The following is a 17,541-nucleotide window of genomic DNA, read 5'->3' on the forward strand; positions in this document are numbered from 1 at the left end:
AAGGGGGCAGAAAACCAGTTATCCAACCCGCAGAGGTGGCTAACAAAAAAGTAAAAGGCTTTCTAAAAGCTTAGCTCAGTTTCACAATTCGGGTTGGGGTCGGTGATTGGTAGTGGAGTGAAAGCTTGCTTCGCTTCTGCCTTCTAGAAGACGTTGAAGCAGCACTGCTATATACAGGAGTGTAAGTCGGAGAGTTATTCCCGGGTTTATCCAGCTCAGTGAAGCTGCAGTAGCTAAAAGCCAAGTGCTCCCGACTGCACGCCGCTGGCCTAAAGCCGTTCGTCCCCGCTTTCCCCGCAACGGATCTGGGAGGGAATCCTGGACTCGCAACCTGACTCCGCTTGGCGCTGATTGGCTCCTGCTCAGGACCCCGCCTCCAAGGTAGAGGCGGCCACTTCGTAGGGACCCGCCCCCCCGGCCCTGGGAATCGGCGCCTGGCAGGCGGGCTGCGTCTGCCACTCAGTTAGAGTGGCGGAGGCTCTGGGTTCGGAACCCCGCCCCCTCCCCCCTAATTGATATTATTGGAGTGTGGAGCAAGCGGCCGGTCTGCAGTCGGAGACTTGCAGGCAGCAAACACGGTGCGAACGAACCGGAGGGGGGAGAGAGAGAAATCAAACAGCTAAGCGTGGAGCAGCCGGCCTGGGACCCAGAAGGGGATCGATGCGAGGAGCGCAGCAATAACAACAATAATAACCCACTTCGGAGCAAACAGCATCTAAAGAGCTGCGACCCAACTGCAGCCTAAAAAAAAAAAAAAATCAAACCTGCTCATGCACCATGGTTGTTCAAACTCGGTACCCTTCGTGGATTATTTTGTGTTACATCTGGCTGCTTGGCTTTGCACACACGGGGGAGGCGCAGGCTGCGAAGGAAGGTAAGGCCAGAGGAAACCAAAGTTTGTTCTGACTTATTTATTTCGCTGTCTACCTGCACGAGCCGACGGGTCCGCGGCGCTAGCCGCCGCGCCTTTGGCGCCGGGCGACCCTCCCTCGACCCCCCGCCCCCTCCCCGCCCTCAGTTCCGAGCGACCAGCGGCGACCGGCCCGGACTAGTCGGGGCCCGGAGCTTCAAAGGGGTGGCCGGGGACTGGTGCGCGCTCTGCAACCGGGGCAGCCCGGGGGGCTGTGGTGGCGAGGCTGATGGGCGAGCGAGCTCCTTTGCATTCGGCGTCTCGGGTCTTCGGCTCCAACCGCCGCGTCTGGTCCTTCTCTTGCGGTCGGCCTGCCGTGGATGCCACAGTGAGAGTTGGTTCGAAACCTGAGGAGTGGAGCTCTGCGTCGCCCCCAGCCTCCCCGGAGGGGACGAGATTTCCGTGGCTGCGAGCGCTCGGGCTCCTGCCGACTGGCTCACTGCGGCGGCGGCGGCGGCGGCGGCGGCGACGGCAGCGGCGCGGGCCTGCGGTGGGCGCTCGGCTGCCGCTCGAAACAATGCGGCCGCGAGGGGAGGCAGCGCGCGCGGGGCCAGGCTCGACCCGCCGTCAGGAGGGCTGGCCGCAGCCGGCAGTCTGCACTGAGAGGCCACCGAGTGCGAAGTCTCCACTCACTTAACCCAGGTCTGGTACTCGAGGAGTCCGAATAGCCAGCCAGTCCTGGCCACTGGGGACGAGTTCTGGTACGCGAGGGAAGGCTTCTTTTGACCACAGGAGACGCCTGTACGTGGGTATTTTTTCCCTGCGTCTCCTTTGAACCATTGGCAAAAGGTAAAATACCTTTCGGTGCCTGTAGTTGGAGCTGGGGAAAAATAAATCCTGTCAAAGGAAGTATCTTGCTGCTAAGCATTGTCACAATACTGGTACCTCATCTGACAAGCTTGCGTTTCTAAGGTTGATTTCTTGGATAGTTTAGAAGCCTGTTCGGGGGTGTGGAGGAAGAGAGATTTGTTAGATTTAGGTCATGGCAATACTAAAGGGAGGGGGGCATATTGGTCCTCGATTCTTTTATTCCTAAAACTTAACATTTCACGCGGCTTTTCTTTATTCTCTTCGTCCACCCTTCTTCGTTCACTCAGCATCCCCAGCCCGGTGCAGTATGCTACTTTGGTACAGCCTGACCTTCTGACCCCACTTTGCACATCTGCAGTCTGTGTTGACGCTGAATCCATTCAGAGAAAAACGTGCCTCTGAGCTGATGGTTATGTCTGCAGGTGGACCAGCGTCTGCTACACACACACACACACACACACACACACACACACACACATCCCAAACACACATTTCAAGCCTCTTGACTTTGTCGACCAGAAACAGACTCCCTGCCACCTTGGCCCGATTCCTCCGGAATAGCGGGATCTGAGGAAAAGTTTGCCCCGCATGGGGAAGCGGCGCGCGCGAGCTCTGGCAGACTCCAGCAGGAGTTTGAGCTATAAATAACTGCATCACTAGGGGGAGAGGTGCCTGCAGCCAGCAGGCCTCTCTTGCTCTCCTCCTCCGGTGCTACGTGGAGAGGGTTCTGATTCTCGGAGCCCGAGTTCTTTAGATGCAGACGAGATGTTTAAGAGGCAGGTGGTGGGGAACGCGCCCGACTTCTCTGTGGCGACGCTCGGGGCGGTCGGGCGCGCAATCAGGCGGTGGCGTTCCCTGAGCGCTGCTACCGGGAGGTGGCCCGCGGCGTCACGACACCCAAGGAGCTTGGCCAGTGGCACCGCGAGCAGGTGCGCGGCCTCTAGGGCAGCTGGGGTGGCGACCGACCTCCCAGGTCCCCTTTCCCGGTTCCCTAGCTCTGCAGGAGTAGCCTGGGAGCGCAGAGGCTAATTGCGGCTGCTGCTTTCCATCCTGACAGTACAACCGCCGCCGCGCCCTCAGAGGAGGCGCTTCCCGAAAGCCCGTCTGTTCCTCGCGACTCCAGCCCAGGCTGGGCGCCACCCGCTCCCTGGAGTCTCAGGTCTGGAAGTGTAATGGACGCTAGGTTGGCGGGCACAGCCGTCTGGCCGCCCCGCCCCGCCCCGCCCCGCCCCGATGCTCGGGCAGCACTGGAGCCGCCCGGCTCGCCGCAGAGCTAAGGCTCTGGACCCCTGATTGCGACCAGCTGCCCTGCGCCTTCTCCCGGGCGCGAGGTGAGGCAGACGCGGTGTTGGAGTCCAGAAGGAAGACGCTCACGGGGCGATTGCGTTCAGCACTCCAGAGCCTCCGAAAGCATCACCAGCTCGGTGGCCACCTTCAACTTCCTCTTGATTTGCCGGTTTCTCTGCTAACTTGCCAGCCAGCAGGTAGCTGAGGGGTAAAGGCATAGTAGGAAAGGATAATCTCAGGGTTTATTTCATTCTTAAAGCTAACCCCAAAAGGTCACATAGGTTTAAAATCCACTGGGTGTTGTCAATATAAAAGCGTCCCATCCCCCACAATAAATTCCAAACGAGAGTTCTGTGACTTGAATTTGTTTCCTTAGGCTTCATCCCTTCTGAAAGTAAAACAATCCTTTCACGATTACTCTTCTTGTAAATGCACTAATCCAACGATTTACCGGTGTTCCAAGTTAGAGCACAAATTGAAATTTTGTAAGTGATTTGTATTTTTAATTGAAAGGAACTCGATCCCCCTTCCTGACAATCTTAAATGTACTACACTGAAACCAACCTCATGTCTTTGTACCTATCTGTTTCCATTTACTGGGGATAACTTTGACTCCTGGTGGAGAAACTAAGCTTACAGTCTACTCTTCTCTGGTCTCTTAACACTGTCGTTTTCTTTACCTCCTGAAGCATACACCTTTTAAAATTCGAGTCTGAAAATGTTTCAATATTAAGTTTATCTGAGTACATATCTTCAAGTCAAAATTTAAGCAATTCCCTGGAGGTGATATTAAGCATATGTAAAGAATATTCACGATGATTTCTGGACCAGTAGATCATTTGTGAAAATGCTGAGAGTTAGGTATATTGTTTTAACACGCCAAAGCTATTGTAGTTCTAAAATCAATTCGGTCAGGACGTATTCTATAAGAATAATTATCTTAGAGCAACATCATAGCCAACTGAAAGCATAATGTGTTATAACAGATAACATTCTAATGAATTATTCCATTAATACAAATAATACTTTAATCACAATTTTCATAAATATTAATCATGTTTTTGTAGTCTAAAGATGGCATACAATTGCTTGTAAAAGTCAGCTTGGAGCTTAAACCATTAAGAGAATGTTGAAATATATCCAATTTTATATATATATATATATATATATATATATATATATATATATATATATGAAAGCTGATTCTTGACCTGTTCAAAAGCATAACTTGTAGATAACAGAGACTTGTTTCTCATGGCAACATTTTTTAACATGGATTTAACATTTCTATATTCATATTGATAGAAGACAAAGTACTATGAGGATTTCCCCTTTAAACATTAAACTCCAATTGTCAAGAGATCATAGGAAATATTGCTGGTAGAATATTGAAAAGTAGAGCCTGACTGAATAGTAGTGTGGGGGTGATGTCTTAGTAGGTTCCTGTCTTGAAATGTATAGAACTCACTGACTTCCAAAGCTCTTGTATGTCCCCACTGTACAACCACTGTTCCAGATTTTAGCTTTCTACATTCATTTTCATGTTAGTGTTTCACTGAAAATTTATTTTTGTATTTTAATTACAGGGTACCAAGAGCATGTATATTTTAATATGTTCCCCACTCCAGAAAGTTTAGTGTGCTTATATTTTGTGGCTCTTCACTGCTCAATTCATTTATATAAATGTCTTAAGTCATCAAATAGTAATTTTATTAAAAAATAGATTTATCTTAAAGTGTTTAGAGATGTGTTTACTTTTTTGTAACATTAGAAATAAAACCTTTTCTTTTTCAGTACTGTTACTGGATTCGAAAGCACAACAAACAGAATTGGAATGGATTTCCTCTCCACCCAGTGGGGTATGTACAGACCTCATACAATATGATCATATCTGTTCCGAGTAAGACAAAAAAACTTCCCCCTAGGGGAACAATTCACATCCATACATTTAAAATGCTTAAAAGGTAATAATATTATTGTTTAATGTTTTATTTTCTCATGAGATCCTGGATTCTCAAAGTACAGAAAGTATACTTTGAACTTTGAGAAAAGAGAAAATAAAATAAATCAAGCCCAGAGACTTAGAGTTCTTTTTGTGAGTCGTATCAACCATGGCTGTGTGTTCAGGTTATAAATGCTTACTAATTACAGGGAACATTCTTTTCATGAACTCACTTAAGCCTCTGCAATTGCCTTGTGCTTCTATATAATAATCACCAGATAGAATCTGTGTAATTCTTTAAAACAGTATGTAACCTGTTTTCATCTTCTAAAAATAGTTTTAACATTGTCCAAAGTAGACTCCAGAGGGTAACAAAATTGTAAGAGAATATTGAGACATAAGATTTGCCATAAAATGTTAGCTTCTTAACATTTGTGTTGTACTATCTGCTGTTGTTAATCAAAACTGATGGCAGAAATATATCCATATTACAGCAAAATTCAGCTGGAGTGAATGAGACAACATTAAATAAGTCTTTCTAAATCTAAGAAGAACCTTAATTTTTAAACAATTTTAATATATTCAGATAGTTATGTTTCTTAAATTTAGTTCAACATCATGTTTATGAGTTACTTCTGATGGTGAAGGAGAACAATTTCTTCAATTCTGATAAATCCAGTGGACTATGAGAACGAACCTCCCTTGTTACTTGGTTTATCTTTAATGGCTGAGGAAATCTGGGGCTAAAGGGGCACAAAGTATTAATGAAGGAGTAACACTTTCAACTGACTTTACAATAAAAAATGAAAGTACAAGAACAAAATGATAGAATCAGTATAGCATTAGCTGAAAAGTCACTGAGAAAACTTCTCATTTAATAGAATGAGAAATATTAAGCATGCTTAAAATATTCAGTTTCCGTTACATTGAAGTCTGAGAAATTTTCTCTAGGATCATATAATAATTATCTGTATTGGTCATAGGAAATTATTGTAAAGTGACAGATAATTTACCAATATATTCTAAAAGTCTAATGAACTTGTGGTACTTCCTTGGTTGTGCAATTGTTCCACTAGAAAATATACACTGTAGAAAGACATTCATGGTTAAAAATAAGTAAATACCTTTCTTGCCAATGACAGATGCAGCCCATTTTCTACAATCCATCAATTAAAGTAGATAGATACAGAAGATGGCTTTATCTCTGAGAAGTAAACTGATGAATGATAGCAGTACTTCATCCATGTAATCCACAACATGATAAATTATGACTGTCAGTGTTATCTTGGACTCAAATGAACAGTTTATCAGTCCAGAGAATCTTGAGTTAAACTTTAACTGTGTGTGTGTGTGTGTGTGTGTGTGTCTGTGTAAGAATCAATAATATGTGTAAGAAAATATGATCCCAAGCATTTTTTGACAGATTTGTTCACATGTTCTTACATAAAGTAATATTGTTGCCGAGAAATGAGAAAATATTTTTAGCATTTTATAAAAAAATCTTGTATAATATTTATAAAATTCACTGAATTGAGATACCTATTCCAATAGTGTGTCATTTATGGAATACTTTCACTCTCAAAAACTATGTAATGAAACACTGACATAAATATCAAATAGTGGGACTTTGCTTTCCTGGCTTTCTTGAAAATACAGTATTTTATGTGCAACAACATTGATTTCTAATATTTGTACTGATATAGTTTTAAATTAAATTAGTGAATACTTGAGATTAGTCCTTTGAATAATCAGCCTTGATTTCTCTAAGCTGAAACATGGTCAGAAGAGCACATATAACTTTGGTGCTTTGCTTTTTTGGTAGACATCATAACTGTTTTTTCCCCTCTTAGAATAACTTCAATCAGCTTAGGAGACAAAAATTTATCTACTAAAGGAGGAATTTGAGATGTTTTTCTTAGTTATATACAAACAGACTATAAGCAGATAACTCAGGAAATAAAGGGAAAATATGCAGTGTTATGCAGTGAAAATGTGTGCCAAGAAGCATAGCATGAAAATCAATTCTTTGCTGTTTGAGGACCTTTGGCAATATTAAGCTGTTAAAATAAAAATGTAGTAAATACTACATAATCATCTCTTCCTTGAGACATTTCTGAATTGCAGTACTCTTCAGTTCATCATTTTTGTTAATTTTATAAAAATGATTTCAGAAATACACAGTAAGTTGGTGAAGGAGATTTAAATAAAATTGATACTTTGATCAGGTTTTACAAGTGAAAATTATTACCGAATGTGTATGTTATATCTTCTTCATCTACATTTTTTTGAGTTAATAGATTAGATGTCAGATGCCAGGAAACTTCAGAGTTAAAATACACAATATTTTGTATCTAGTATTTCTAATTGGGGAAAGGAGTATAGACATATAACAGTTTCATTGTTAAGATACCATACTGTGAGTTGGGAAAATTTGCACGAATAGTAAGAGAGAGTGTGAATAGCTATTGATGTGAACAGCTATTACTGAAGCCTTTAAATCGCTTAGACATACGGACCTTGTTTGCTATAACAGTAATATACATGATTCGGTCATCTTTGAATTTGTTGCTGAACTATCTGTCTCCCCGGTTTTGTGAATGAGTATAAATCAGTTCACTTGTGGAATATAATGCATCACCAGATAAATGGACATTTTAAAACCATTCATGCATAGCTTGCTAATTTGCCATGCATCTTTGGCTGTCCACTGAAAACAATTTGCTTATAAGAGTGGTTTTACTTTCAGGATTACTTGATAATTATATATGGTAGTATGTACAATTTTAAAACGGTGCTGGAAAAAATTAGTACCTCTGTAAAAGATTTAAATGCTTCTTACATCCCGTGTTCAAAAAAATTGCTAAATATTCCACACTATAAATTGTGACACATTGTTCAACGTTTTTTTACATTCCAGTACTTTTTGAAATCTTGTTCTAAATGTTTGCAGGCATCTTAGAATTTAAGGATCCTATAGACACTGAAAATGCCAATTGAGTTATCAGAAGTTCTGCTCTGCATCTGTGTGCTTTGGGGGGTAATTTTAAAAATCATTAGCCTTGGCCTGTTGTAGTCTCACCTGAGACTACAGACTTCAAAACATGAAAAGAGATATTAGTGCTCGCCTAGCAGATATGAAACAGAATGAAGTGATCTTTGTATTTTGAAACAATCAACACCAGTGATACTCACTAAGATACTGCAGAGTAGCAACTGTACCATCTCTGACTTCCAGGGATCCATACTTGTGGCTCAGTGATTACTCATCTTATTTGGAAAATACAATGTAATTTTTTTTTTTTTTGCTGAAAGACTGATGAACCTTCTTCCCCTCTTTTTCAAAAATTTTACAGTGGGAAGAAATTAGTGGTTTGGATGAGAACTACACTCCGATCAGAACGTACCAGGTGTGTCAGGTCATGGAGCCCAACCAGAACAACTGGCTGCGGACTAACTGGATTTCTAAAGGCAACGCACAAAGGATTTTTGTAGAATTGAAGTTCACCTTGAGGGATTGTAATAGTCTTCCCGGAGTACTGGGAACTTGCAAGGAAACCTTTAATTTGTACTATTATGAAACAGACTACGACACCGGCAGGAATATAAGAGAAAACCTTTATGTTAAAATAGACACCATTGCTGCAGATGAAAGTTTTACACAAGGTGACCTTGGTGAAAGAAAGATGAAGCTGAACACTGAGGTGAGAGAGATTGGACCTTTGTCCAAAAAGGGATTCTATCTTGCCTTTCAGGATGTAGGGGCTTGCATAGCATTGGTTTCTGTCAAAGTATACTACAAGAAGTGCTGGTCCATTATTGAGAACTTAGCTGTCTTTCCAGATACAGTGACTGGTTCAGAATTTTCCTCCTTAGTTGAGGTTCGTGGGACATGTGTCAGCAGTGCCGAGGAAGAGGCAGAAAATTCACCCAGGATGCATTGCAGTGCAGAAGGAGAGTGGTTAGTACCCATTGGAAAATGTATCTGCAAAGCAGGCTATCAACAAAAAGGGGACACTTGTGAACGTAAGTAATATTTGCTATTAAAATTCTTTGAATTTTTAGTTATTAGTTATTTCACATAATAATGACTATCCAAAGAAACTCATCTGTTATGCCACCCACCCAGTTCATTTTATCTGAAAGTCACTATGAAACACAATGACTACCTATAGTCGTATCTTCACTGATGGTATGCCATAGATATTGGTGATAGTAACCATTGCTAGTAAAATTTTATTTGTCCCATTTAACACATTTGCTAACGTGGATGGAAACAGTTTCAGAGCAGACTGTAAGGTTTACAAGAGGAAATAAGCGAAGTGGGCTTTCGACAGGAAAGACTGAGGGAAAGTCAGTAGGGATTCTGTGAGATATGGTTCCTCCTGGTTCTTAACCCTGATCCTCTGAGCCTTTGATTAGCACAAAAATAGAAGGAGCAAAAGCTTAAAATGATGAGCTCCATTCTCAAAGTATTAGCAAGTATAGCACATATATTTAGAATTGTCACTCATAAATAAGGGGATTTTAATGTGACAGCACCATTTCATCTCTGTAATAACTTACTTTTGCCAATGATGTCATTCTTTTCTGGAGTGAAGAATAAAAATGGGTGCTCTTCTAATATGTCATGTTAGAGTGGATCATATTGTTGTAGAAGACGCCTGAAGTAAAGGCTAAACTATCACAATACAGCAATTGAGTTGTTCATATTTATTTTTGAACAATGATAGTATGTATTTTCGTTAAGCTTTTTCTTTTATTTTAAAACAATGTTGTATTAGCATTTTGTGATTAACTATAGGCCAGTATTTTTTATTTAAATAAAATCATGTGTACCATCATTTCCAATCTAGGTCGTAATATATATACATACATACATATACATAGTTATAGTTATAGCTACAGTTACATGACTTATGTTACTATTAATTTACAAAACATAATATACTCTGCAAAATGACTTTTGTGTATTCCTTGTAATACTAGGGTGGTAACATCATTTAACTATTTGAAATGAGTGGTTAGTTTAAGATGACTCTAGCTAATAATTGTTATAACTAAATACCTTTTCCATTAGCTACTCTGGGTACTCATCCTTGTGTCTTCTCTATATTAGCTTGCTTGATAACGTAGGTGACCTTGTCCTATCTGGTTTGTACAATGGAAGGGGGAACCTATGAAAAGCAAATAGATGACTTGCTGTTATGTTAATAATACCGTGTTAGTGTAATACTCAGACTTGACATTTCCTAACTCTTGAGCCTACATTTTTTAGCAAAATTATTGTTGTACTTTTCCATCACAAAGGAAGGACAATCCTAACAAAATTATTTTTCATTGTTGAACTTAAATGTTTCCCACATAATTGCATGCTGCCCACTGGTGTATGTCAAGGACATTTATTCTTCCCCCCCAAACTTATAAGACTTTTTAAAGAATTAATAATATAAATAATAATTTAAAAATATTTAGATTTCAGAAACCAAGAGTTGTGGTGCACACCTTTAATCCCAGGGCTCTGCAGGCAGAGGCAGGTGTGTTCTCAAATTCAAGGACAGCTTGGTCTACATAGTGAGTTCCAGGCCAGTCAAAGCTACATGGTGAAACCTGTCTCAAAACAAACAGACAGAAGAAACAAAACAAACTTTATGATTCTGAATATTCGTTTAAGTACATACGATTTTTTGGCTTTTTTTTTAAAAAATGGCCATTCTAAATGGAGACCTGCTATAATAAGAAATTACATACTGAATTTCTAAGATATAAAGAAAACATATACAATTAAAATTATCAGTATTCAATATAACCTGAAATAATAATTTAGTTGTGTTGAGCTAAATTTAATATTGCATCTAAACTATACAGATTTTAAGCACTGTGTATCCAAGCACCTTGGGACAAACCTGAGGCTGCCTTGGGGTACATCAGCACACCAGGCTGTACAAGGCTTGTTGTTTTGTTTGTTTGGTTGTTTTAGTTTTTTAAAAACCCTTTACATATTTATTTAATATCTCTCCTTTGACATAGACATAAAAGCTCTTACGGTTTTCACCCTCGTTTGAAGAGCTGAATACCTGCAGTGGATTAGGAGGACAGATATAAGTACTTCCTCTCCGACACTCAGTTATTATCTGCGGGGTAGATAACACTGGAAAGTGAGCTGGGAACAAACAAGTGGAGCTTCTGAGGGCTCAGGTCTATTAGCAAACACAGCATTCTCGTATGTCTCCACAATCCAGACCCCTCTTTCATTTCTCATGAGAGTACTTCATTAGAAAGTCTTAAGATTTCCACAGGTGCGGACCAAAACAGCGACACAAAGATTTACCACCAATCATTTCTGTAATGAACTAACCAGATGAAAGATGTAGTTTTTATCTCGTACGTTAACACCAGTTACTGAGAAAATAATGTTGAGTCCAGTTGTAACAATTATTTAAAGATTTTGACAGCAACAATCCATTTTTCCCTTTAAAGCACAAGCTAATGCTAATATTTTAATTAATATGAAAGAAAAAACTAGATTTTGCTCAATTATAAATGCAGAAAAAGAAACAAATCAGAAATACATATGTAAAACTTCACAATTAAATTTATCTGGTAAAAGACTTGGAAATAATATTAAAGTTTCTATTTTTGAGGATTTATTTTTTTAATGAAAATTACAATTATGTTATGTTTTATTTTTAATTTAATAGGAAATGTTTGAGTTGTATACATATTAATAGAAAATTTAATACAAATATCTTGAACCATAGTTTAAAGATATATTTGCCATTAAGAAAAGTCCCCAATTTGTTCCAATTGAGCAAAACCATTTTGCTAAACATGGTACAATTACAAATAATTATTTTGGTTTTAAGGAGCTAGTACTACATTTGATGACCAAAATTACTATCACCTGTGAACTACATTTTGGTGCCTAAAACTAAAGTAATAATTCTTCACATTGATCTACATGAAACTTTGTCATTTAGTAGATGGAATTAGGTATTGATAGTAGGCATTCAGCTTTTACAAGCATAAAGAAATAAAATACCTCTATATGCCCTTATGTTTTGTCTTATTATAAATCAGTGACATTAACTGTGACAAAAATGTTCTTGGGTTATATGCATTGGTGATACACAAGGAAGAACTATGCTCATTTGTGGAAACACTCTGCTCCTTGGCAAGGTTCCAGTGCATGGCTGTGCGGGTGCTTGCCTCTGGATTTGATCCAGGCCTGCCTTTATAATATTCCTCCTGTTCCCTCTCAATGATCCTGTTAAGAGTTGGAAAACAAATCCAGTCCCTTATTGAGGAACACTGATGTCTTGAGAGAGGATGCTGGTCTGTCCCTAGCCAAATGTGACTGATTAGCCACTTAAAGCCTAGTTTATCTGGGGGCTGTCTAGCAGGTCATTCTGATGTTGATTACAGGATAATGTGAAAGGTCAATAACTGTGAAAACATCACAGTTTTTTATTACTTGGTATCAGTTTATTTTGTGAGCTTGAAAAAGTAAGTCTGTTCCAAAAGCCACATGTTTCGTAAATCTCTGAATACACGAAGAATTTCTATTTAATAATTAAATATTATGGGTTTTTAAAAGCAGTCACAGTTATTTTAAAAATACATAATTCTAATTTGTAAGATTTTTCTCATCAAATTTTCTTTTTGAAAATTTCTCTTGAAACTGAAACTTGAATGAAAACTTGCTAATATATTTTTCTAAGTATGGAGGATAGCAATTTTAAAAACTACAGATTATATTTTAGGGTATGAGGTTAGTAAAATTGTGAAGTGTATTTACATTTTAAAGTTTTTTGCATGATTTTCACTATGCACATCTGTAGCGGAGATTTCTCTTAGATTGCTGTAGGTAATTTACAGTAGATGTTAACAATACTGCTCCTTTAATTTCTCATTTAATCACTGAATCTTCACTAAGAAGCTGAATCTCAGAGATACTATTAAGCTGGTGCAGTTAGATGAGAATATTGGAACTTTATTTTACTCAACTATGCCACATGCTTCCAAGAAATATGTTCTGAACTTCCGTGTGTAGGTTTTAGTTACTGCAGAAATAATCATGTTTTAGTTTATGGAGAATGTCTAAATAATTCTCTGGCTCAGATGTCCTGTCTTCTTTGCTTTCAAAATATTCTTTCTGGCTTAAACATAGAATTTATATCATAAAAATTATTAAAAAATGATAATATCATAGAGACTTGATTTTGTGTATGTTTATATTGCTAAATTACATTTTTTGAAAAGAAAAATTTAGGAATTTCTTTGTGATTATTTGAAAAATAAATTCCAAAATATAGATGTAGTTTTTATTATAAGGGTTCTCTTCAGTTGTGTCTTATTATTTTTATTTGATAAGTTAATAGAATTGTCACTTTAGTGATTTATATGAATTATAAACTTGTAAACATACACTATTGTAGAGTTTAAAACATTCATTTGAATTAAAAATATTAACAGTATTTAAAATTACTTGTTGTTTACACTTCTGAAAACCATGACCATGCTTTAATTTCACAGACATAAATTGTACCATCAATTTCCATGATAACCAACAAGTCTTTGAAATATACTATATTGCTAAATGAATATTAAAAGAAATGTAATCGGTATTACACGTTCAATTGCTGTGATGCAGAAATTATAGAATCCTCATTTTCTGGTTCTACACCTTACCAGGTGCTTAAAGTAGGACATTCTAAACTTTAATTTTTTTAAGTTTAAATTGGGGCTAATAAAAATAGTACTACCCTCATAGGGGTCTTGTAGGAATTGAATGGAATAATAAATGTTAAACCCTAGAAATAGTATCTGGGACATAAAAAATAATCAATGAAGGTGAAGTCTTATCATTATTAATAATATAGTATTATATATCCTAAGTAAAGAAATATTAACCCAATACATGAGTGAACATATATTGTTCAGGCTGCAGCAAGCGTCTTATCTTTTAACCTAGGATTATAACTCCGATAGCACACCAAAGGGCATTTAAATAAAATAGAATATCATTTACCCATCCATTTTCATTTAAACAATTTATGTATCTGAAATATTAGAAATAACTTAAATGTCCACAGTTAAGGCTTAATGCCTCAACTGAACTTAGTTATTAAAATATCAATGTTTTTATATAAAAATTTTGAATTGTCTTTTTAAGACTTCTGAATGAAAACTCAAGTAAAAATGTATGTAACATATTTAGGGAGAAATAGCTAGAATTATAACTATGCTTATAATATAGTATAGTGATTTGAGGTGATATTTTGTTCTCTCTACATTAAAAATATCTAGACTATTAACTTTATTATAATTAGTATAATTAATTATACTATAATTAATCATGATTATTAATTATAGGTAATCATATAATTCACACAAGATTAAGTAGAAGTGTGTCTTCAGAATATATAGTCCTAAAATGGCATCAGCTTCTGCATAAACAATACAATATTAAAAAGGCATGTGATCTGAGGTTTTTTGGTTAGACAGCTCATAGATATTATTTGCTTAAGTTTCAGTTACTAATAGATAGCCAGCAATTCACAGGTACTATTTTAATAATTAGAGATACCACTGAATCATTCAACACAATAGACACTTTTACTTAATGTGAAGAACAAAACCATTATATTGAAGTAATAACAATTGGCTTCAATAACAATGTTTTATCTCATGCATGTGCATCATGTGCATGTAAATTTTATTATTTATTTATTTATTTATTTGTTTATTTATTTATTTATTTATTTAGTGCACCTCTGTGTGTATGTTCCTGTCTGTGGATGTCTGTATATGTGATATCAGAGGACAAATTACAGGGCTCAGATCTCTGTTTCTACTATGCATTAGGGAATTGAACTTAAGGCATCATACTCAGTAGCAAGTATCCTTACCTGATAACCAGTCATGGCAGCTCATGCACATTTTTTTAAATGTAAAGAAACAGGATCATGATGAGGCTGGGATAAGTACCCACCATCACAGCGAGTGAAAGGCTGCTCTTTAATCAGGTTGCTCTGTCTTCAGGATCCCCAGAGTACCTGAGTAATTATGGAGGACCACATCAGTTCTATCAGTTGCAAAACCATGTTAATTGAATTTCAGAATATCTGGAAAGGTGATATAAACCTCAACATTTTCTCCTATTATCACTATTTCAAAGTATTTGTTTCTGATTTACTAAGCACACTATACATTCCGATTCCTTTGCATCCCCCTTTGCTCCCAGTTCTTCAAGGAGCAGCCAGGGTGTGGTGTGGTGTGGGACTCACTGATATACAGTACTCCTTTATTATTTAGAAGCCACAAGCTCCTCATTGCCTACAGAAATTCCCTATTTTTAAAGCTGGCATTTAAATTCTTTCCTCTTCACCATGGACCATTTTTGTTTGTTTGTTTGTAATTTCAGTGCATATTTATCACTGTTTTGAAGTATTACTGTCCTTTTCCTGATACTGGTCTCTCATAGCCTTAAAAACTGGTTCATTATTTTCCCTATGTCCCATGACTTAATATTTGACCTTAAAACAAACCTAGTTCTCATCACTACCTTTGTGATCTTACTGTTAGCTTCTGAAGTTCTGCTCCTCCCTGACAAAAAGCATTTTGGGCTCCTTCTGTGCCCTCCTTTATGACTTTAGACAGGAGTTTATACCCCACTAATTATAGTACCCTGATTGTACCATGGGTTGCTCCTTTTCTCCTGGCGGGGACACACTTAGAAAACAGAGAGAATCTGCTCTGTACCAAAGGACATTCTTCTCAGAGAACAGCTGTTTATTTATTCGTTTCCACTTTCACATTCCCTGTCAGTCTTTTTGTGTCTTTCCTTTCAGCTTTCTCAGTTCTTTCTTCTGATGAAATAGAGGCCTGGCCTCTTCTTCTCTTTTGTCAACATCTTGAGAAGGAAGGTCTCTAAGAGCCTGAAGGACATTTTCTAAACTAAGTTCTGAACTGTGTTTATAGTTACTGTGCACTGAGAAAGGTACTAGAGGTACATCGCTTTGCTTGCAATTTATATCTTTAAAATATTTGTTTTAATAGAAAGCAAACAAATGAAATTTAAAAATCTATAGTGAATTTTCTGACAGCTGTAAATGGAAAGATAGCTCTAATCCATACTATGTCAAAACAGTTCTCATTTTGGACTTTATACCTCCATTACCTCATACTTTTTACATTTTCAAATTCTTAACATTAAGAAACATTTACTTATTTAATACATTTTAAAATAAACAATACATAGATATGGGATAAGTATCTACAAGCTCTTTAGCTACTTTTTGTAAAATTCAGTTGTTATCTGCTTTCCAGAGATACTTGATCAGGCTTTATGATGTGCGGATAAATATTATAATATTTAAAATTTGACTCACGTTACAACTTAAAATTAGAACACCTGTAGGTGTTATTTAAGATTACACAGGTTTTTTTTATTATCTTTGACTATGTCTATATGTATGCATTGTGCGTTGAAGTGATTTAATTTTTCAATAGATATAATAGCAAGCGAAAGGGGAAGTAATGAAAGAAAGACAGGAATATAAGTTTGATACCTCTGCTTCGAGTTTTGATGATTTGTGCATTTAGCATATAATTTTCAAACATTTTTGATTAACCTAGTTTTAGTAAATTTGTGGTGCCTTTTTATATGTCTATTAGAAGTTGAAATTGGCTTGCATTTCTGGCATACAGCCCTGATATAAATCAGTGTTCTGTTTAGGATGGCTTCCCCTTACAACTCCTAGCCATTTTCTCTAAGATAATTATAACCTACAAAATAATTTCTTGCTAATGATTTCTGTGTGACAACTATTCTATGACAACAATACTTTATGAGAAATTTCACACAGCTATATAATATATAGTGTTCCTTCTGGTAATAATTCATGAATGAGACAGGAAACTTTCAGAAAAAATATATTTAAAATAGCACATCAATTGCATGATATCTTACACATTAACGGTTGGACATGTGTACTAGGGAATTCCTGTAAGTTAATACAGTAAAGGGAGATGTGTTTACACATACAGGATTTAAAATATAAGACTTATTTTCATTCTCTCTCTCTCTCTCTCTCTCTCTCTCTCTCTCTTTCTCTCTGTGTGTGTGTGTCTCTGTGTCTCTGTGTCTCTCTCTGTGTGTTTGTGTCTCTGTGTATGTGTCTGTGTTTCTGCCTCTTTATCTCTCTCTCTCTCTCTCTCTCTCTCTCTCTCTCTCTCTCTCTCTGTGCGTGTGTGTATGTGTGTGTGTGTGTGTGTCTGTGTCTCTGTGTCTCTCTCTGTGTGTCTGTGTCTCTGTGTATGTGTCTGTGTCTCTGTCTCTTTGTCTCTGTCTCTGTCTCTCTTGTTGGGAACTGATCTTGGGTCTTCTGGAAGAACAGTCGGAGCTCTTAACTTCTGAGATGTTTCTTCAATCCCATGCATAAAATTTTTTTTATCTAGTAATAAAATAATTTGACCTTGAGTTTAGTTCAAATTAATGATCTATAGACATTTTATGTTTTATCTATAATACAAACTATTAAAATTTATTAATTGTGCATAGATATGTTACAGACTTAATCTAAAATGTCAT

At 37.7% G+C, this 17,541-nt stretch overlaps 1 protein-coding gene across 5 annotated transcripts in view; it reads left to right on the plus strand.

Annotated features, from left to right (window-relative positions):
• Positions 1-514: 514 nt before the first annotated feature.
• Epha7 (EPH receptor A7) overlaps positions 515-17,541 on the plus strand; it is a 151,085-nt gene continuing 134,058 nt past the window's right edge. For 2 of the 5 annotated variants that reach the window (XM_028779750.1, XM_028779752.1), the window contains exons 1-3: positions 515-874; positions 4,802-4,866; positions 8,303-8,972. In XM_028779750.1, the coding sequence (XP_028635583.1) occupies positions 778-874; positions 4,802-4,866; positions 8,303-8,972 (832 nt within the window). In that variant the 5' untranslated portion in view covers positions 515-777. The remainder of the gene's footprint in view (positions 875-4,801; positions 4,867-8,302; positions 8,973-17,541) is intronic. The other 3 variants (XM_028779764.1, XM_028779756.1, XM_028779742.1) reach the window with 3 other exon arrangements.

The sequence above is a fragment of the Grammomys surdaster genome, unplaced genomic scaffold, assembly GCF_004785775.1.
Source record: "Grammomys surdaster isolate TR1022 unplaced genomic scaffold, NIH_TR_1.0 97, whole genome shotgun sequence".
In the NCBI taxonomy this organism is placed as follows: domain Eukaryota; kingdom Metazoa; phylum Chordata; class Mammalia; order Rodentia; family Muridae; genus Grammomys; species Grammomys surdaster.